This window comes from Equus przewalskii, chromosome 1 (genome assembly GCF_037783145.1).
Source record: "Equus przewalskii isolate Varuska chromosome 1, EquPr2, whole genome shotgun sequence".
Taxonomy (NCBI): Eukaryota; Metazoa; Chordata; class Mammalia; order Perissodactyla; family Equidae; genus Equus; species Equus przewalskii.
Genome location: NC_091831.1, coordinates 17,377,024 through 17,399,987, shown reverse-complemented (window position 1 = coordinate 17,399,987; position 22,964 = coordinate 17,377,024). Strand labels below are relative to the sequence as shown.

The 22,964-nt window shown below is 40.9% G+C and overlaps 1 protein-coding gene across 11 annotated transcripts in view; it reads right to left on the bottom strand.

Moving 5' to 3' along the window:
• Positions 1 to 22,964, bottom strand: part of ABLIM1 (actin binding LIM protein 1) — a 291,309-nt gene that overhangs the window by 39,392 nt on the left and 228,953 nt on the right. For 6 of the 11 annotated variants that reach the window (XR_011543542.1, XR_011543541.1, XR_011543540.1 and 3 more), the window contains 3 exons: positions 11,157 to 11,244; positions 7,971 to 8,029; positions 5,452 to 5,532 (listed from right to left, as the gene is read on the bottom strand). Coding sequence is in view for 4 of the 11 variants with exons in the window: in XM_008506935.2 (XP_008505157.2) it covers positions 5,452 to 5,532; positions 7,971 to 8,029; positions 11,157 to 11,244 (228 nt within the window). In the remaining 7 variants the exon portion in view is untranslated. The remainder of the gene's footprint in view (positions 1 to 5,451; positions 5,533 to 7,970; positions 8,030 to 11,156; positions 11,245 to 22,964) is intronic. The other 5 variants (XR_011543545.1, XR_011543546.1, XM_070632138.1 and 2 more) reach the window with 1 other exon arrangement.

Genomic DNA, 22,964 nt, shown 5'->3' with positions numbered 1-22,964 from the left:
AAAGCTTCAAGTACCTTGCCTGGCACATGGCAAGTAACCAGCACTTTCCGGATATTAGACTGGATTTCTTAGCCAGTTAATCTCAAATAACGAGGGACAGTGCTGCCTCTGTTTTGCTTCTCATGATAGGATAGTCCTTTCCAATATGAGTTACATAAACTAGACTTCCTTAGAGTTCTCTACAGCTACCACACTTGGATTCCTTCCCATCAGAACTCAGATATGTTTAGGAATTTATCACAGTACATGGGGCAGCAGTCCCACCTGAGTTGACAAATGTCCTTCCCCTTAAGAACTCTATGAAGTGATCCTGTATCTTCTTGAGATGGTGACTTCCTGCTTAAGTCTCGGCTCTAGTAATTAATGCCCTTCCGTGTCGGATGGCAAAGACCTTGCGCAGGCCCGTCGTATCTGCCAGGACACTTCCTGCTTTGCTGCCTCTTGAACTGTGCTCAAGCCTTACACAGCACACAGGGATCGTCTGCTTTTTGTCACAGTCTCTAATGGCTTCCAAAATGTATTTGCTCACTCAGTAGAGATCAGAAGTCTCTCCCTTACGAAGACAGTAAAATTACTTTTTAAAACTGAACTCTTATTTTTGAAGTTTTAATCCTAAATATTTAGAATTTTACATTTCCACTCTAAACATCTAGAACTCCAAACATGTTGAATTTTAAATGAACATCTTGTTTGTTATTGAAAGAACTCCTTTTATTCTTCTAGCTGTATTTTTTCCCCTAATTAATACATAACTTGCTGAGGGTCTCTGATGGCCAAGACATCTTCAAAAGGCACGAAGCTGTCTTCCAACAGCCCAAATCCACTCAAATTGCAACTCACCTTCCCTTAGAAGCAACAACTTATTGATATGCTTTCCCTCTTTCAAATCCCACTGATAGTTTCTTCTTTACCATTAACTTAACTTGGGCTGTAACCAAGTTTTACAGATGTTCCATATTTCCAAAGATGATCCTTATGCACAATCATTTAACCTAAATTACCATTTTAACCCATTCAGATGTCTAGGTTAACAATAGTGACCCAATAATTATGAATTGAATTCAATAACCCAACGGATCAGCAGCCTTTGTTTCTGGAATTCTCTATAAGAGTTATGATGAACAAAATTACTCTCTTGCCTATATTATAAATGAAGATAATTTCAAATATTTATCCCCAAAGACATGCCCACTTCTGTTCTACAAAGAAAGGAAACAGGGACCTGTGACTAAGCTGTTAAAAGCAGTTGTAATTTACTTACTTTTCTTTAAGCACATTTTCCTTCATGTTTTGCAGGAAAAAAAGAACTTGAAAGCACAGATGGAAAAATTCAGTTCTTTCTTTTGATGCCATCTTTGGCAAAAAAAAAAAAAAGGCAGAGAGAGGAGTGGAGAAGGCACAGTAGATATAGAAAGGATCATAGACTGACTGTGAGCTCTCAGAGTATTTTGCCAACAAAATCAGGCAAATAATTTAATCCTCATTTTGGCAACAGGAGGAAAGGAGCCTTCAGTAGGAACTTTCTAGTTGGGTGTGGCTGTCCACACTCCATCTCTCATGCAGAAGGGGTCCATATATGACCTACATTTATTTCCCAGCACACCTTCACACTCACTTTTCATTTCAAAAGCTTTTTTATATGATTTCAAAAAGGTTTTTTATCCGCAAGAAAAAAAAGTAAAAAAAAACCAACAGAGAGGTCTCACTAGAAGACTAGTGATTCACTCTAATGGGAACAAAAAAAAATGGCATTTGATCACTAAGAGTAGATGTTTGGAAATGCATATCTTTTTGTTTTCTGTATGAAATCTTTTCAAAAAGCCCTCTAATGACATTGCATCTGATTTTTTTCCCCTTTGCCTTGACTTTGCCCATCTGTCCTACCATTCAGAAGGGAAATTACACTGAAGAGATCTTTTTGTTTCCACTTCAGCTGTGATCATTCTTCAAATATTGACCATTAAAAACACTTACCAGAGCTCTGCCTGGCGAGTAAGTGGAGAAATGACATTTTCCACTTACTTTCATTCTGGGCCACCATGTACGCCTGGTCCCTTCTCAGAAGGAGAGTGCTGGAAAGCACTCTGCTGCGCCCACCCGCCCCCCACTCAGCAGGAGCAGCGATGCACGACTACGTTCATCTAATTTGCGCTCGTCCAAAGCCATGCTCTACGGAGGGAGAGAAACTACAGGCGACTGGCAACCAGATCAGGAAGCTCTTAGGAACACCTAGGGGACAACTACTGATATAAGGTGACTGCACCTTATACGAAGTGCTGCTGAGCATGACAGTACCTGCCTTGCGTTTTTGTGGAAGTTCACTAGACAGGGTGGTGGTAATAGCTGCAGAAGAAGGAATACTTTTAAAATCTGCATACACTGAATGTTCAGTGCTAAGTCAAGAAAGGGTGAAACCATCTCCTTCGGAAAAAGAAATTCGTGTTTGAGAAGAAGGAGGAGGGGCTCGTGGGCACACATTTCCTTCTCTGGAGACAGTTTCCCAAATGCCATCAGCCTTGATTATGGCCAAGAGGCCTCAGTGTCTTTGCAGTGTAAATCTTAACACCTATACATTCTGATGAATTGCAAAGACACACTAAATAGAATAAAATACTCGAACACAGTGAATGCTGAGAATAGAGCAACATGTATTGTAGCGACACTAATAAAACAAAAACCACCACTATTATTCCGTTGTTCTAAACATACATAAAGACACTAATTTGCTCCTTTTAAAAAAACATACACACGGTATTTGGTATATTATAGGTTTGCAAGTGCATATGTAATAATAGGTGAATGTTAGTTTCAAAAGAAAAAAAATCTCATGCCCATTTTGTATGGCAGTCCATTCATGCTTGAGCCTCCAAAGGCATAGCAAAGAAGCCCCTTTTTAGAATGAAAGCAAGGGATCCACTCTGGATTATTACAGATTTGGTCCTGGGAATATCATGTGCTGTGTCTAGAATGAATTGCAACAGGAATTACAAATGCTCAGTACTGAATTTTACCTATAGACAAAATCTGCTATTCACATAAAACTCTTCCAAGTAAGAAAGACTGGAATATGTTTTTGTTAGGTAATTCTATTGTCATCAATTTCTTTTCCCTATGATTTAGCAAGAGGAAGGAAGGAACAATGTCAGAATATAAATAATAAAATGACTTTCCTCTCTTAAATTTGACTTTCCTCTACAGCAAAACCAGGGCTCATTTCTGGTGCATACGGTGCTAAACGTTCCTGCAAGGATTACAGTTTATCTAACAGCTAAAGGTGTTTGATATTATCTGGTGAAATGAGCTGCTGTATAGGCCACAGTATTTAAAAGATCAAAACATCTGTGTGACTTGAGAATTGCTTTGGAGTTTTTAGGCTACTTAAAGGTTCTAGTGAGCTGCTCCTCCATGGCCAATGGGTGAAGGAGGACCTTGTCAAATGGCTCATTTTCTCTGCCAGGTCCCAAGCTGTTTACAACTTTCTGTGATAAAGCTAAAGTTGACTTCATTGATATTTACGACTGAATAATTGGAATCAGATGGCCCTTGTGAACAACAGAAGAGGAAGAGAGAAGTTATTAAAAACAGACCTCTCTTTCTTTCCTTTAACCTATCACTTCTCAAGACGCTCCACGGCTCTTAAACTGAAGGATCTGGAGTAAACCAAAACATTTCCCACTTGATGAATGTACTTTTCTTCATGTCCGGAAGATACATCACTTGGCTATACCCTTAGGCTAACAAAATAAACACCATTTGAGTTATGAAGTATACTTTTGGGGGAAAAAACCCAAAAACTATTGAAAAGGCAACTTCTTGCCAACTAGAGGTACTAATTCTGGGCAACACTCATTTGCAGTGGGTACAAGCTTTGGCTGTTCCTCTGGATTCATGAGACCGTAATTTCATTGTATGTGAAAACTCTGCCACTGGAGCTAAAGTTTTAAGACACAATGAAGATCATACAAGAAATACAAGTTGGAGCGTAACCCAACATCACGGCCAACACAACGCACCCACGGCCTGGAATCTGTAGTTAAGTCTTGTTGCTCACGACCTGCGTTGTCCTGGGCTGACTTCATTCTATAGATAAAGAAACTGTCTGAAAGGCTTCTTTCCACTCTAAAACTCTACTTCTATCTTTCAAGTCATTTAAAGAAAGAAGGTGAAGTTTTAATAAAAGTAGATGAAAACCAAAACTCTTCTCAACCTTAGTGCAGCTTTGGCAGGCACAGAAAAAAGGCACAGGAATGAAGCCCAGAACACGGTGCTGTGCTGCAATTTGAATTGTTAGCAGAGCTACAAAATGGGTTTCATCTGGTCAAAGACGGGATTTGGAAAGACACTTGTAATTTAACAGGTGAAGGTTTCACTGATTCTCAGAGACCCCCAAAGAAGGTCAACTACGTGCGGGGAACACAGTCTCCTGCCTCGCTGCTCATCTGGAGAGCTGGCCGAGTACTCTCCCTGTTTCTGCACAGGTCCTACAGTCATCTGCTCTCTTCCTTAAACACTATCAGACTTAAGCCAAGATTTAGTGCTCTCCTCCTCCTGTCTTCCCAGGTTTCTTGTTCTCTCTCCTCTTGTGGCATAGAGGAAAGAACATGAGTTATGGGCTTACAGAGACCTGGGTTCCAATCCTAGCTGTTCCACTTCCCGGTGAGGAAACTCTGGGGATGTTCCTTAAATATGAGTGGTCCCAGTCTCTGCATCTGTAAAAGGGCAATAAGGATGGCTACCTCAGAGGAATTCTTAGGGAGAGCAACTGAGAGTACACGTAAATCCTCCAGCCTCTGCAGAGTAGGTCCCTGATCTCATTTGTTTCCTTTCCCACTTCACTACTCCATTCTTGAGCCCAACCACTTCCTACCTGAGCATTGCTGTTCCCTGGCCCTATGCTCCTGCTGTTCTTTTCACCAGGCCCACCCCTTTCTTGTCATCTCCACATATTCAAATCTCATCCAGCCTCCAAAATTCAACTCAAAGACCACTTTTCCCAGGAAGTGACCCTGGAGACTTTTTCCTTCATCTGACATTCTTTGATCTATCTGACCCATATCCTGTCATACATTTCTATGCCATTTTATAATTACTTATATGTTTTTTCTTCCCTACCAGTCTAGGTCTAGAGCATCTAGCCCAGCATTAACTACACCTGGGTGCTCAGCAAATATTTGTTCAATGAACAAACGTGAACACAGGACCAAAAGGGTAGCTTCTAATGTGCTCATTTTAATGAAGACAATGCTTTAGCCACTGCTCTAAATGAAAACATTGATCAGAGAAGAAATAGCCAGAATCAGGATGTGAGATACACTCTGTGGGGTGAGAAAAAGCATCTGCCGCTGCAGGAGCCAAAGAAGTTATGTGGGAAAAGCAGCACACAAAGGGAAAGCGACAGAAGCCTGGGGCCAGCACAATGGCTCTGAGCCTCAGCCTGGACACAGCGCCAACCTGCAGAGACGGAGACCGTCCTGTGCGTCGAATCAGACTTTTGGGATAAAAGAAATCGGATGAAGAACGACGAACGTTTGGCTGCCGTGAAACATGAGAAAAGGTAAGAATGAACAAAGAAATATCCTCAATTCAGAAACACTATCCAAAAAAAAAAAAAACTTTCAGGAAAACTAATTTGATAGTAATCCCAAGTGGCGTTGCTTTAGTTGATACATGCGTGTGTGCGTGTGTGCGTGCGTGCGTGTGCGTGTGTTTGGGGGCCCATGTTTAAAAGCATATTAACTGGTCTTCCAGTACATTTGTCTATGTTCCAACCCCCAGCCCTTCCTTTCCATTTATTTTGGCTTAGACATTCTTACATATGAAGAGTAAGAAGCCAAGGAAGCCAATGAGAGATGTTCTTAAGAATCTGTTGTTATAAACGCCCCACGAGTTCTTAAATATCAAGAATGTGGATTACTCAGTGGGGTTGCTGAAAGATTCCTAAAACATTTTCATTTTGCTATGGTAACTGCATTAATGCGAGACCCAGTGAAAGGCCTGGAAATCTTGGCTCAAGATTTGTGATCTGTAGACACACCCTTAAGAGAGTACAAGATTTATTCCCTTATTCAAAAACTGATTCCCCTTTAAACCCCACCAATGTCAGCATGTCCCCCACCCGGGGCAGACTGGAACATCTTCCCCATGGGGGTGCACCATCCTTCTCACTACTGGGCTTCCCAAAGGTGCGTGAGCTGAGGGCTGGCCTGACCTCCCAAGTGGTAAATGTTGGCTTTAGGAGAAGAGCTTTGGAATTCTCTAGAAAGCTTTCACTAAAGGAACGAAAAACAATAGCTCCTCTTGACCAGAATGAGTGGAAGTATTTCACTAGTTGTTTTCATAAGCTTATCCAGAGAGTTCCATCAAGATGTGATCAAGAGTGTTGATTTTTTTAAAAAAAAATCATTTTAGTAACACAATCTGCGAACTCAAGCAATCCTTACAGAGAAAAGACACACATTCCACGCAGTCTGGCCTCATTAGCATTCCTCCTTTTGTCTACCAAAAGACTTCATCAGGGATGAAGGAAAAATGATAATTCAAAAAACTAAAAGTACCACTGTAGAGATAGTGCAAACCACTATCTACTTGGGTGGTTTCTGGGCAGCATCCCCTAGCTGTGTTGTGAATTTTACATTCTTATGATAAAAGTGACAATAAGTACTATCTTTAATGTCCCACTATTTTATAAAGATAACCCATTTCCAAAGCATCTATGGTTCCTCAAAAATCCCAGAGTCTGGCCCTCAGACACAAGTGACTGTTCTAGTGTGGGCCTGCCTGGTCGATGGACTTGATGGTTATATTCACACATGCTCGTGTTGAAGATGCATGTCGGAACAGAGACCAAAACCATTCTGATATCGGCATATAAATTCCTTTTAAGTTTGTCTTGTCCTTACTCAATTATTCTGAGAAAAAGTAGTTTTTCCTCCACTTAAAGCATGCTGTACCGGGTTTATATACATGGCTCCGTAGGCCTGCTCGTGGCAGATTGAGAAGAAATGATACCATACTCCAGAGTCTGGCCTCCAATATAAATTCAGGCCATTCTTTTCCCTGAGACACCAAGTGGAGTACGGTCCAACTCCAGTTTTTCCAAGGGTACCACTGTGTTAGTTAAACGGAGAGACTGTGGACTGGAATCCAGTCTGATTATTGCTCTGAAAAATACTTCACAGCCCAGGTCAAAAACTGGGCCATCTGAACAGAATACGGATTATGATAATGACCTTACAACTGTGCATAGCCCTTTGCTTCTGAAAGAGACAAAATATTGTCATCTGGAGGTCTTCTGAGACTTGACTAAGACCAGGAGAAAGCTTTAGAAGTTATAGATAAAAGGATTTATCCTTTTGTTCATGTGCTCCATGTTCTAGGATAGTTACTAAAACATTTTGATGCTACCTAAGAGTTAAGTTACAAAACCATCCAGGGCTCTTGTCCACCTTGACACATCTGGGATCATCATTATTTCCCCCAAAGGTTTTATCTGACAAACCATCAGCTTTTGGAGATGGAGGCCACTCAGTGAATTCGGATTTGAGAGGTCAGTAAAATGTACCAAGAGTGGAGCAGTGAATGCAGAGTTTGGGTTGGAGTGGTTACAGAATAAGTACAAAAAAAAAGGTCTGGTAAGGAGGTCACTAGATGTTGGACCTAGAACTTGATGAATCATTTTTTCACATCTGTATGATTTGACTTTTCCCTTGATTGCTTTCCTAAGGACCCGACTAGTGAGGCAAGGCTTACTTTGTCTAACACAAGCATTTGGAAACAAAACCCACAATCAAAGGGAACCTCCTTTCCTGGACAAATGGTTTTTCAATGGCTTTTCAATGGACAATGGCTTTTTTTGGTCTGCTATAGAGAAAAAAAGTAATTTCACCCAAACTCCAGTCCCAAGAATTTGTGACTATAAAATATAGGGCCCGCAAATGCACGAGGCCTCACAGCTCTAATTACTTCCTTACCCGCAGCTTTTCCTCAGTCTTAGTAGATTGCTTACAGTCGGGATGCCAAACGGTGGAACCTGGCAAGACATAAAGCACCACTCAGAGTAAAGGAATTGGAAAGAAGGCATAGTTCTATTAGACAGAACTTTGAGAATGGTTCATATCCCTCTTTCCCCATAACAGGGAGTGTTAGAGCCCTATGGCCAAGTGAATTACGACAACTCCAAATTCTGCGTGAGTTTTCCTCATCCAGTCTGAGCTTGTTCTTTAAAGGTCATTATTGTAGACCACAGAGACCACTAACTGGGCACAAGGGTATTTTGACGCAAGAGATATTTAGTTCTTGACTGGGTGTGTATTTTTTTTTTTAAACCATATTATTATCCTTTAGAAGTAATGTCTGTGTGCTTACTACAAGCTGCATGTAACTTCAGAAATATGGGCCACACGCCATGTTTATATAACATCAAAACAAATAAGCAATTTAGATGAGGGAAATAAAGTCAAACCGGGCAGTCTACATCGAAAAGCAAAACTCTCTGAATTCTTCTGTAGATCCAATTTTACACACAGTCATCTACACAGACAGGGGAAGTCAAGCCAATCAGTAGAAAGGCTGAAAATTATATTACAAATCCCAGTTTCCTTTAACTTCCAACCTTTTAATTAACAACAACAAAAAAGTCTCCACTTTTAAACTGGTGAAGTTACTACTTAAGTGTCATTTTCCACTCCAAGGTCAATGGCCCTCTTTCTCAGAGTATGAAGCCCTTTCACAGACAGAACCGATGTCAGGAAACTCAGCAAAGTACTTATATCCAATAGAAAACTCTTATCTTGTGAGAATGCAAGCCTGCCTCTACTATTTTGAGTGCGTAGATACATAATATATGTCATTTATACAATTGGGGAGAAGACCTATACGTAAGTCCCAAGTTCACAAAAGGGTATGTTCGAATGTGGGGATGGGCAGGCAAGCTTGAGGGAGCACTCAGAAAGACTTAAGCAAATCAAGTTACTAAGTTGAAAGCAGGGAGTAAATATATAAATTTAACAAGAATCTCAGTATGAATATTAGACTTTCTCCATTTTATTGTTGAAATCTTCACCTCTTCCAGCAGCAATCTGTGTGGACTTGAAAAGTCACCAAATTAATATAACTCGAATTATTTTACACCACTGAGCTAAAATAACACTAAATTAATGACTCAGAAAATACATTTTATATCAGAATAATATTTTAATCCCTATTTAACAATCCTTTCTATCTCGCTTAACCCAGGTCCAAAAAAAAAAGAAAATCAAACAAACAACCATCAGGCAGACACACAGTCTCTTCAGCACTAACATTTACTCGGAGGCTGGCTACAAAGCACAGGAAATCCTCTTAACGTGCAGGGCCAAGGGGTCAGGGGCCGGGCCCGGGAGCAGCGTTCTCTGTGAAGGCTCCATTGAGCGGGAGTCCTTGGCCAGAACACCAGGTTTGTACACAGTGTCACATTGTTCTCCAGAGGTCAGACACCCAAAGAATGTGACTCAGAGGGAACATCAGATGTTGAGGAAGATGAAGCTGCTCATTCTTCAAGGATGTGCTGAGAGGGCAGGCAAAGAGGACCAAAGCCCAACTCTAGAAGAGATTTATAGCAATGCTGGAATTCTGCACGGAGCCCATCTTAACAGACAGTTGTTTATTTGTAGTACGAATATGCTGTATTGGTGCCCAGCTTGAAATCACTCTCTCTATTCAGCTTCCAGAACCATGTGAACGTGCAGAGCTACACCCAGAGCCTTTGAATCTCTGTTCCCAGCAGACGTAGGGTTGACGTGCGCTCCTGTGTCTTTGTGTTTGAGTGCTATAATTAACACACTCAAATCTAAAACAAAGCCTGGAGACCAAATGAAGAATAAATCGGCTCCATGCTGAAAATGCAAAATGACACCTGCCTATCGCTACTACAGATTCACAGCCTATCCTTCGGGAAATGTGTCACATAAAGCCCACATGAGACCATAGATTCAGATGCCTGTCACTCGCCTTTATGGGGTCCTTTAAAATTCAGTGGATTTTTTTAATCTTAATTTTTCAGAGTGATCATTCCAAAGCTAAAGGATGTTTGGGTTGTCAATTTCTCACACAGATAGCCTTTTTTAGGGGATAGTAGCTGCAGCTTTGCTTTAATACTCAAGAATCATTTCTGTAGACTTTTCTTAGTTGCATAAAAACAAAACTGAGAGCAAAGCAAACCATTCATTAAAACTACACATAGTGTTACGTGCAAAGAGAAACGAAGACACAACGCGCAAAGGCAGATGAGACCCAGTAATTACCGAAACTGAACGAGCAAAAGCTCTTACGGTTCTTGCTAATTTTACTGATAAGCCCTTGTCTATTTAATGACTCTTTTCCCAGCTAAAAATAGTAAACCGCTTGCACAGATGGTGCTGTTTGACTGGAAGAGAATCTTCCCCTAAAGCTCTCTGAGAGGCTCCAGAATTTTAGAGGAGACAAAAACTAAACATAGTTGTACACTGGGTAAATTTCTCAAAATCATTTTCATTAAAGAAAAATCTAATGGCCTTCTGGTAATGGATACTTCGTTGGCTCCAGAAACTTCTCAATTTCTCTTTCAGGGACTTTGGGTGTGTTTGCTCTCACTCTTTCAATATGAGAGCTATGTCATCTTCATGGGATGAAGTACGTCCGTGATACAATTCACCAAATATGAGATTTTCTTCTTCCTGAAAGCCTGGATAAGAGCAGCTGAGAGACTAAAAAAAAACCTTTCTTGCAGCATAGTGAAATGAGAAAAGACAAGTAGCCATACAATAAGTTGCACATCTAGAAATGCATTCTCCCTTTTGATCTTTTGTTTCCCAAACACATTCCCGGGGAGGGTTGGGAGGAGGTATTGCTAATTTTCACTCTTGCTTTACATCTAAAGCATCAACATCCAGTCCTATTCATTCATTCCAGAAGCAGCACAGTTCATTCGTTAGCCTCAGGGGCTCAATGCCAGCATGTCATGTCAATTGCTCAGCTGATTAATATTAACTGATGAGGTCACTTTTGGCCACGTTCATTTTGGACCTGGGTAGCCTCACAGCTAATGAAATGCCTCCTCCTCTAAAAACAGTCAAGCAAACATAGCAAGGTTTTCCTTCCCCAGCTAGGGAGAACTTATTGGATTCTTGAGACCATCTTACCTTGAAGATACATTTCCTCTCCTTCTGTGAACATCTGGTTGCATCTGCTGCATCGTGCACAGCTGGGGTGGTAATGTTTGTCACCTGCCTGCAAGAGAAGAGGTGGGGAATATTTAGTCTACTCCTGGTCACCATTCTCGGCCCCTTTTCTGGACTTGGGGATTTGCAGGAAAAGAGAAGAAGCTGAGGCAGGAAAAATAATTGTCCAATTGACCAAACTTTCTACACCAACAGCCCTAGAAGCTGACGCCAACCCATTGGAACTGGGAGGGGCTCAAAGACCAGCTATTCGTGCCTGCTGGGATGGGGCTGCCATGCTCCTGGGGTTTCTGGCTTCCCTTTCTCTCTTGCCTTGGGCTCTCCTGGATGGTTGCCAATCACACCATGTTCCTGAGGTGGGTCCACTCCATCTCCCAAAATCCCCACCTCATAACATCCGAATTGATGTTGGAAGCTAATGTCAGTTTGTACTAAAGCAATACAAAGAAAAGATCCTATTTAGCAGGTTCTTGCTTTCTTAGCTAAAGAGTCTGAAAATAATGAAATCTACCCAGCATACATCAAGACGAGAAAAACCATAGTAAAAGACACCGTCCACTTCTTTTATCTCAGAAGGAGCTCAAGTTCTCTTCCATGCTGCTTATAACAATCTTTTGCCAAAGTCTTATGTTAATTGTTTTCTGAAGAAGGCATTTTATTGAGGTGGCTCTGCATTATTCATGGGCATTTCACATTCCTAAATATGACAGATGCCATCACAGCAGGTGTTGACTTCCCCACAGCAAAATGTTACCGGACACAGGGACAATTCTCTAGACAGGTGCCAAGTCACACTGAGTCACGCTCCAAATACATGCCTGACAATGAAATCCTTTTGTTTATAGCTTAGCAAAAACTCTCACCACCTAAAAATTATCAAATGTACTCTGCAATTAAATCAACTGTGAAAACATTTCTTCAGCATTAACCATGTGCAAGGCAGTGCTGAGAGTCCAGAGTTAAAAGTGGCTGCATTTTGTACCTACATAAAATCTCACCAGGAAATCAGAGGTCGTATAGTGAATCCTTTCTCACACCTTCCTGTGGAAACTACAAAAGCCACTTAACAAGCAGAGTGTGAGACGGTGGTCAGCTACTCAAGATAATCAAGTAGAAAAAAATTGAAGTTATTTAAAAGTAGAAGCCAGGAATGAAATCTTTTCAGTGGTGTCTGCCAGAAAATTCCAGAAGTGGAAATCTTGTTCTTGTCCACACAGTATTTTTTATTTATTTTTTTCCCAGGGGGTGATGGGAGAGTAGAAAATGTTAACACAAAGTAGCTCCTTTCCTTAGGCCATCCGGGGTCCAATGTGAGGAAAAGCAGGAAGAGAAAAGATATTACTCAGTTCTAGGGGCTGGCCCTGTGGTGTAGTGTTAAGTCTGGTGCTCTCCGCTTTGGCGGCCTGGTTTCACAGGTTCAGATCTCAGGTGTAGACCAACACCACTTGTCAAAGCCATGCTTAGGCGGTGACCCACATGCAAAGTAGCGGAAGACTGGCACAGATGTTAGCTCAGGGCTAATCTTCCTCAAGCAAAAAAAGAGGAAGCTTGGCAATGGATTTTAGCTCAGAGCTAATCTTTCTTGCCAAAAAAAGAAAAAAAAAATATTACTCAGTTCTAAACCACATTTGCTCAGCTGGGATGTCAACGCTGGGAGGTCCCAGGCAGTTGAGATAATCTCTGGATTCTCAAGGAAAATGAAAGGGAAAGAGTGAAGGCCCCTTGGTAGGAATCTTGTGTAGTCTACAGTGAAAACCAAACTCCTCAGTAAGCTAGGAATAGAAAGAAATTTCTTCAGATTGATAAAGTATAACTACCACATTTAGTGGTGCAACATTAGAGGCATTCTCATTAGAAATGGGAACAAGATGATGTACATTTTCACTAATGTTTTTCCACATTGTTTTAGTCCTAGCCGATGTGATGTCAAGAAAAAAAATAAGCATGAAGGTCACTAATAAAAGAGTTCAATCAACTAGCCAGATAAAAAATTAACATACAAAACCCAATAGTTTTCCTATTCACTAGCAAAACAAATTTAGTCAGTGTAATGGGAAAACAGGACCCCATTTGTAATAGCAACAAATAAACTTCTCAATGCAAGGTCTACACAAGGAAAACTACAGAACTTAACTGATGGACATAAAAGACTTAGTAACATACACTGCTTTTGGATGAGAAAACTAAATATTGTAATTTATCTAACATGAGCCTATTAATGCAATGCATTCCCAATCAAAATATTCACAGCTGTTTCCTCTATAGACCTTGACAAGCTGATTCTATAAGTTCCCATGGAAGAAAAAGATGCACAAAAATACAAAGACATTTTTTTAAAAAGAGAGAAGCAATGAGGGGGGATTGTCCCTTCTCAATATAAAAATTTATTCCAAGGCTAAAGTAATTAAAGTGCTTTAATATTGATGCACGAATAGAAAATAAATCAGTGGAACAGAAGAGAAGAAACAGTTGCCCAGCCATCCACACAGGAATAGAATTCAGTTTTGATAAAGGTGGCATTTGAAATGAGTTGAAAAAATGGATTATTCCATTAACAATGAAGATGACGGGTTCTCCACTTAGGGAAAGGTACAGTCTAGACTCCTAAGTCATAACCTACACAAAAACGAATTCTAGAGAGTTACAAAGCTAAATACAGAAACAAAATTATAGAAATATTAGAAAGACATATAGGACACTATTTTTAATAAACTTGGGGTAGGAAGGCTTTCTTAAGCAAGGCAAAACCTAGAAACAGTAAGGACAAATATTGACTGTGCACAAAAAAATAAAAATCTCTAGACATAAAACAAAGTTAAAAGAGAAGTAACAGGAAGAAAATATTTGCATGCATTTCAGACAAAAGATTATTATCTAGAATATATAAAGAGCATCTATAATGAAAAATAAATGGCAATATGGGCAAAAGGCAATTTCCAGAGGACATGTAGATAACCCAAAAAACAAAGAATTAGCTCAACTCCACTAGAAATCAGGGAAACACAATTTAGAAAAAAATATTTTTGTTCATCAAATTGCCAAAGATAAAAAGAAGACTAGTGTGAGGAAAGAGGCATTCTCACAGTGTTGGTGAGCAAAATTCTGTTTTTTGGAAGGCACCTTTGGCAGTATTTATTGATGAGGAAGCTGAGGGTTGGAGAGGTTTAGTAACTTGTCCATGGGCACACAGCTAGGAATGGTGGGGCTAGGATGCAAACCCAGGCAGTCTGGCTCTGGAATATGTGTTCTTAACTAGAATCATAACTAATAACCATACAGTACTCCACTGCGATAACTACCTCACAGTGATGTTATTAGGGTAAATGACCAAGTGACACTTTGGAAATGGTGTGACAGACTGCATACGATAATGATAGGAATAACAACACAGTAACTCTGCACAGAGATGGTTCCTGGGCCATTCACAAAAAGAAGCCTTGTTAGTGCGGTTTGGGATGCTGTCCCAAGGACAGGCACAGGAGAGTAACTGTGTTATATGAACTGTCACACCAGATGGGTGGACGATACATCAAGGTCCCATTGGCAGGGATTTGCTCTAAAAATTAGCAAAAACACTGCTAAGAAACAGTATCGTCATAATGCCAGGGACATCAGTCTTAACCCATGCACTTGCTTCATCCCACGATGCCGAACATGTCAAGAAATTCAGTGAGCCAGAATCAAAGGGCAGTTTCACTGCCATTCAAAAGCTTTTCTGTTTTTGTCGCAGTGGAGGCCTGGGGAGCCACAGAGTTAGCTGCTCAAGGATAAGGGAGCTCCTCCTTTGCATGTATGGGCAACCCCCTCTCTGTTTCACTTCTTCTTACACTGGTACCCATGACGGTTCCCAGATCAGCTTTGTGCACAGGACCAGAAAAAAGCACCAGAGCTGAACACAGACACAGGGTCATATGCAAACTAACCCCCCAAAAAACGGATGTAGTTGAATCAAAATCATTTAAATTGGGTCATTTTTAGAAGAAGGAAAAGTATTTCAGATCATGAACAAAATGAAAGTCTAAATAGTACCCATATAAGAACAGATGATAAATATATAATTCATTGTGGAGAGGGGGCTACTGACACAGACTTTAAAGCACAGTGGGCTTTGCTGTGACAGGTGATCCCACGAACAGTGGGTACCAGGTACCTGGCCCCAGGCCCAAACCCTGCAACTTGGCTCTGCCTGAGTCTGGAAGGCCAGATGTATTGCCAGGGCTCACCAGAGCTCTGTTGTCAATATTCTCCAACCATCTTTGTGCCCTGCTATTTAAAAAATTACAACCTTATTTTCTTCATTTTCATATATTCAAAATGCACATGTTAAAAGCCCACATTCTGGCTGGCATTAAAATCCACAGACAATAAACAATTTGCTTTTTTAGCTGAGTTCTGAACACCTTGTGGATCTGGGGTGCCCCAGGAAAGGGCTATAATATTTGGAATCAGGAGATTTGGCTGTCATTCCTCAATTTCTTATTCATGGGACCTCAATTACGTCACTACTTACCCTCTCCAAGCCCCAGGCCCCTCATCTGTAAAAAGCGAAGGCTGGACTAGACAATTTTTTTTTTTTTTAAAGATTTTATTTTTTCCTTTTTCTCCCCAAAGCCCCGCGGTACATAGTTGTATATTCTTAGTTGTGGGTCCTTCTAGTTGTGGCATATGGGACGCTGCCTCAGCGTGGTTTGATGAGCAGTGCCATGTCCGCGCCCAGGATTCGAACCAAGGAAACACTGGGCTGCCTGCAGCGGAGTGCGCCCGAACTTGGCCACGGGGCCAGCCCCAGGGACTAGACAATTTTGAGTCCCATTCAGCTGTAAAATTCTGATTCTGTGTGAAATCCCCTATCTCCACAAGCTGACACAGCAGTGTGAACAGAAAAGCAATCTGGATAGAGAGAGGAAACTCTTGGTGGCAGGAAATGGAATTTAATTGATGACCCCATAGTGTTTGATACCCAGGAGGGACTCTGCTGCCCTGACTGAGCCCTGTGCCTACTCTAGTAGAGCCCTGGGAGGAAAGAAAGAGAACTGTCATTACGCCTCATCCTTGGACAGATCATCTGCTTAGCTCCTGGACAGCTAACTGTCCTTTTTAGTTTCTCTTTCCCTCCTTTCTCTTGGAGCGCTCTACACCTGACTCGAGCCCAGGAGATGTGGAAAACAGCCCTGAGGTCAACCTTCAGCCATTTATAACTTATGCCCTACCTACTTCCAAAAAGGCCTTGCAGATGCTTATCAGAGAAGGCCATGATCAACTGGGCAATTGGATAACAACCTTAGAGGAAAAGAAAAATCAAAAGATTTCAAACTCAGGCAAACATGTTTGTTGAGATCTGAGTTTCATAGTAGATGAAGACAAAAGGGAAAATGGGCCACAAAAGTCTCACAGTGTGAAAAAATGGCCACACACAATTGTCACCAGAGAGGCAACGGTTCCCGATTCTAAATTAATAACAGTCATCGTGGGCTGAACTTCCATAGTGTCTTGCTCTGTGCCAGGCATTGTACCAAAAGACTTCAAGTTGACTGGTCTTACACCGTCCCTGAGGTAGGTGCTATTTTATAGTTTCGTATTGCAAAGAAAGTAAACAATTTACCCAAAGCCCCCAGTGCTTGCAAACAGTAGAGCTGGCTTTGAGTCCAGGTGCCTGACTCCAGGCCTACCCTGCTACACTGCCTCGAACAGCACCAACGGAATTCTCATAGAGGGAGCTCAGCTCTGGACCAGAAAAAGATCTTCCACACTCATTTTGCTGATGTTTAGAAACGTTCAAGTAGTTGTGTCTTATATAGACCCTTGAGAAAAACTAAGGCTGTAGCACTGAAAGAAAATTGAATGAAGTCATTTCCACAGGGGAAGTTCAACTATCAACATCTAGGTTTGCAGTTTTCTTAAAGATCTGACTTGATTCAGAGATGGTGCTTGGAATACCCAAAGGAACAAACAAATTGCTTTCCTGTGCCCGTGACTCTTGCAAACAGCTCCGGTGGGTGGTGATTTCTGACTTAAGGATATACAAACGCCTGGAAGTTAGTGAGCTGGCCTAGACCAGGAGTTTTCTAACTTTACTGTGAGCATCCAAGAGCCTTTTAAAAATGGGTTCAGTGGCCCTAAGGTGGGGCCCAGAAATCAGCTTCTTTGTTTATTTTATAAGTGCTGAAATGAGACTATGCAGATGATCATGAACTGGGGAAACACCAACCAAATCCCAAACCTGACGGTAGATGAGAAAATCAAAGGGAGTAACAAGGATGTGTTGCTTCCACGGCAGGTGCATGGGTGGGAAGGAAGAGGCAGAATCACTCAAGTTCCTGTTTGACTCCTGCAGAAAGACAGGGCAGGGGCTGACTCAGCCTTCTTTGCGTTTGCCGTTTTTTTCCCTTGCAGTGGGAGAGGTTTCCAGTGCGGCTGGACTGGCTTGATCTCTAAGCTGGACACTCCCCTGTTCCAGGAGGCTTTTTTTCCCCTGATGCAACGTCCTGAACGGGCAGGATAATGAGGGTGTGCCTTGGTCCAAAGTTTGTATCCTGGGCAAAGGTGAATAAACCAGTCTGCTCAGGCAGCTTTCACAAAGCCCAGAGGGTCTATACAAGTCTGTGCAAAGCCAGCCTGCATGGATGAGAGCATCCTGCAGCCCCACCGCCTCACCAGCTACAACCCCTGCTCCAAACACATGTGCTCTGTCAATGGGTAGGGTGATAGCTTGTCAAGATGCACAAAATAATGCAGAGAGAAATACATCATTGCCTTCCAATATTCTGGTTTTCTTTGACCAGCTACTCAAAACAGAAAAGATAGCACCAACTCCCTTCTTTTTTTCTTTTAAATTATTTTACTGAAGTCATATTGGCTTATAACATTGTGTAATTTCAGGTGTACATTATTATTTATCAGTTTCTGTATAGACTGCATATTGCACCCCTAATAGTCTAGTTTTTATCCATCACCATACATATGCTCCCCTTTACTCCTTTTGCCCTCCTCTACACCCCCTTCCCCTCTGGTAACCACTAATCTGTTCTCCTTATCCATGTGTCTGTTTATCTTCCACATATGAGTGAAATCATATGGTGTTTGTCTTTCTCTGTGTGGCTTATTTTGCTTAACATAATACCCTCCAAATCCATGTATGTCATCACAAATGGGATGATTTTATCTTTTTTATGGCTGAGTAGTATTCCATCATATATGTATATATATATGCCACATTTTCTTTATCCATTCATCAGTGATGGGCACTTCCAACTCCCTTCTTTTAACGGGGGGTAAAGAATGAAAAAAGTGGCAACATCCCAGCATAAATATATAGTGGCTTTTTGCAGATGGTTATTGCTTTCCCATCTCCTTCCAAAGAATTAAGTGCAAAAACTTTAAAGCAGTCTTTGCAATTTAACAGTGCTTTATAAAAGTTATCTGTAAACATGTGCATTCCTAAAGTACCTAACCAGTCTCTTTAAATTGAGCTATAGATTCAATGCAACCTCTACTGAAATCCCAGCCAGGCTGTTGTAGAAATTAACAAACTGATCCTAAAATGAATATGGCAATGCAAGGGACCTAGGAGAGTCAAAAATTTTTGAAAAAGGAGAACAGGATAAAGTTGGAGGACTTAAACTACCTGATTTCAAAACTTACTATAAAGCTACAAGTATTCAAGACAGCATGGTATTGGCATTGGAATAGACACATAGGTCCATGGAACAGAAGAGACAGCTCCAAATAAACCCACATATTTATTGTCAGTTGATTTTTAATAAAGTGCCAAGGCAATTTGATGGGGAAGGGACAGTCTTTCCAACAAATGATGATGGGACAATTGGATAAACATAGCCAACCAAACCCTACCTCACACCATACACAAAATTTAACTTAAAATGGATCACAGCGCTAAACATAAAAGCTAAAAATATAAGACCTCTAGACAAAAACATCACAGAAAATATTTGTGACTTTTGTTTAGGCAAAGATTTCTCAGATATTATACAACAGCATAATCCATAAAAGAAAAAATTGATAAATTAAATGTCAAGACACCGTTAAGAAAATAGAAAGACCTGCCAAAGACTGGAAGAAATTTCTGTACATCATAAGCACCTTACAAATCTTATCCCATCTGACCCTCCTGGCAACACTGTGAGGTAGGCATTATGTCCATCTAACACATGAGGAAATCAAAGCTTAGGGAGATCGAGGAATTGCCCTAGGTTACCCACGTAGCAAGGGATGGAGCCGTGACCTGAACTCAGGTCTGTTCAACTCTAGACTGTGCTCAGACCATTGGGTCCTACAGTCTTCTTCTGCAGCTCAGTCAATGAGGGGAGGCGCCAGCTGAGGTCTGCCCTGGCAGAGCAGATCTCCTATGACTTGATGGTATCATCTTTCAATTTCCTTCTTTTTTTTTTTTTAAGAATACAATCAAAAGTTTATTGTACAAAATTAAGGCCTTCAAAGTTTACAGTTTGCTTAGGTTAAAAAAGACTAGATAATTTTTAAGTCCTTAAAACAAAAACAAACAAAAATTTTACTTTCACTATCCCGTCCCCAGTTATTAAGATGGTGTGATGAAACGTTACGAAAAACAAAAAAACTATAAATAACACCAAGTCCTTTAAAGACAACTATCTCAAACGTTTCTTGACCTAGGCGATCTTCATGGTATGGGGCAGCGTGACCCAAAATCCTCGTAAAGTACCCTGGCACCTCCAGCCTGCGTGTCATTTTCGAATTCAACAACAGCAACGTTGTCTCTCCCAGGTACCGAATGTACTTCCTTGAAACCAGGAACTGACTACATCACATGGATAACATCATCTCATTCATCTCTTTCGGTAAGTTATTAAGGAATACAACATAGTTGAGAGGGTAATGGGGGACCTGAGGGTTTGGGGTTGAATGTCTCTGGGTGTTTGCTGATTTGGTATTTCCTGACCAGCTGTTTTGTTTGTGGTTGTTGCAGTCTATTCCACAGATTGGCTTTTTTCCTTTCTTTGTCACCAAAACTGCCATGCATTTTACATATTATATCAGATTGTTCTCCCTTACAAGGTAGGTAGAAAGCCTTGAATATACTTCTTTTTTTTTCCTTCTTTGGAGTAGGAAAGAGGTATGCCTTTATTTTTTTCTCTTAAGTAAACTTCTTTATTGAAGTATAACATACACCAAGATAAAATGCACAAATTGTTAAGTGTACAGCTCAATGAATTTTCATAAATGCAACACATCCTGTAACCGGAACCCGAATCAAGAAACAGAAGATTCCCTGCACCCAGAAGCCCCCTCAGGCCTTTTCCCAGTCACCATGCCTTCTAATCACTATGCTGGCTTCTGCCTCCACAGGCCAGCGTTACCTGTTTTGGAAGTTCACATACACGGAAGCAAATATGTCTGGCTTCTTTTACCTGACACTGTGAGAATTATTCATGACGCTGCGTGTGCTTGCGCTTCACTTCATCTCAGGATTGCACAGTATTCCTTTGGGTAATTATACTATATTTTACTTATCCACTTCTACCCTTGACAGGCATTTTGGTCGTTTTAAACTATTGGCTGTTTTGAACAGTGTCGCTGCGAAAATTCTCGCCCCCGTCTTTTGGTGAATCATGTAACATTTCAGTTGAACACATACACAGGAGTAGATGGTATATAGCAAGGTCATTGGGTACATTTATGTTCTGATTCAGCAGCTACTGCCAAACAGTTGTCCAAAGTGGTTTCGGCCTTTTATTACGATTTTAATCCGAGAGGAATTGAAGGAATTAAATAAGAAGAATCAAATTAACAGCGCTTTGCCAAATGGATTCCCAAAGTGTTTTTCTAACCTCTGTGAAGTGAATGATCCTTTTTTTAATAAAATGGGCTCTAAGTAAAAGCTCTGTAGTTTAATCCCATCAGGTATCCATTATTCCAGGACCTCCAGAGTGTCACTGAGCAATTTCAATCCTTTCATCCTCGTCCTGTTGGTAGTATCCTTTGAACTGACAGGGAGATGTAGATGGAATGCAAATAGCCCTCATATTTAATTCCTAAACTGACTCAAAATCAGCAGGCAGGAGCTGGCATTGCCAGGATCACTCTGCATACGTCTTTCCATGAAGCCTCAAAAGTGGCTTTTTCTAGTCAGGGCCAAGGCTCACTGGAGATTTGGAAGGTTGAGGAGTTGAGCGGCTACTAAAAGATCTAATTTTTCCTCTCATGATTGAGTTTAAACATTTCTTATCAAGTATTTTTATTGTTAATAATACCCTTTGCATTTGTTCTGTAGTTGAACATTCAGAAAGCATGTTCACATTTAATCCCCCCAAAGCTTCCTGGGTGGATCCTATTATTTTTGTACCTATTTACAGACAAAGAAAAGTCTTCAAAGTTACAGAGCTAGTGTTCAAATCTGGGTTGTTTTTTTTTTATTAAGTCCATTCTCCCCTGCCCCCAAACTCTGCTCCATGTCAAGAGTCAGAAAGACAAGAAATTACTTTGGTAGCTTGGATAGTTTAAAAATAATAAGCGTTCTTTGTCTCCTTCTTCCATAGATTATCATAAGGGAGTACAGAAGCTAACCATCCAGGCAAGAGCCGATGGATCTTTGTAAGGCTATCCTTTGCATAATAGCAACTCACTCACAGTGATGCTAATTTGAAATTTTCAACAAGAAAAGGGGCCTGGTTTCTAGGATCTCTCTAAGAGGGGGTCAATTAGCTTGTTTTAGACATGTTATTAGGCTGCCCCAGTTTCTGTACGTGCAATGTCAGAAATGGTAAAAAGGTGCATGTTTGAGAAATCGGTTAGGTTGAACCCTGAAAGGAACTTTCAGAATGACTGGATACATGGGGACCTGACTGTTTTGTTCCCCTGACCCTCTGTATATTCTGAAAAGACTTTTATGGTATATAATGTTAAAAGGATATGAAAGTCTTGGTTCTGTCTAGCTCGCAAGATTAGCTTGCTGTGTGGGTAAAAGAAATGTTAATTATTTATAAATCCACTTTGAGTAATATGACATGGGGAGAAGATGAACGAGGCTGCAAAACACCAGATGACTCTAGGCCATTTTCTGTCCAAAGACTTATACTCTGAAAGGAATTTTAAAGGGGTTTCTTCAGGAGGTTGGACCTAAGAGGGAGAGACTCTCAGAATCCAATGGAACATTACTGTGAACATTGAGCAGGACATCAAGTCAGCTGCTGCTCTGCACGTGGTAAAAACGATCAGCATAGTTCCAGGGAAGGAACAATGAGAAACTCATCCTGTTTCTGGCTTAACACAACCTGCTTGCCAAACTCAGACACCGCCCTACAGTTGAGGTCAAGGGTTTTACATCCTTTCCTTTCTTAACCCCAAAAGATAAATATTTGCCTTCAAGTTCAACACTCTTGAAACCTAATCCCAATGGAATAATTTTTGTCTCTTGTGCAAGGACAAACACAAGTTTTCTTATTACTCATGATGTCATTCTTGGTCTCCCTTCCAACAAAGAGCATGTTGGAATCAGGAATGTATAATAACAGCAATCCAGAGGGTCTCTTCCACGCCAGCTGCTCCAAGAGAATCAATGATCAATACGCATGTCCTGGTGGCCAAATGGCAAAATTAAACGCATGGGGGGCAGGGGGAGGAATATGGCAATACCAGATTATGGGACAAGTCCCCTTTGTTAATATCTTCATAATGACTTTGTAACTTGTAGGAAACACGCAGAAGACAGGTTTTGCAAATTAAAAATATTTCAGCTTGTTATATAGTATATAGCAAATTTGTTATCCCAATTCC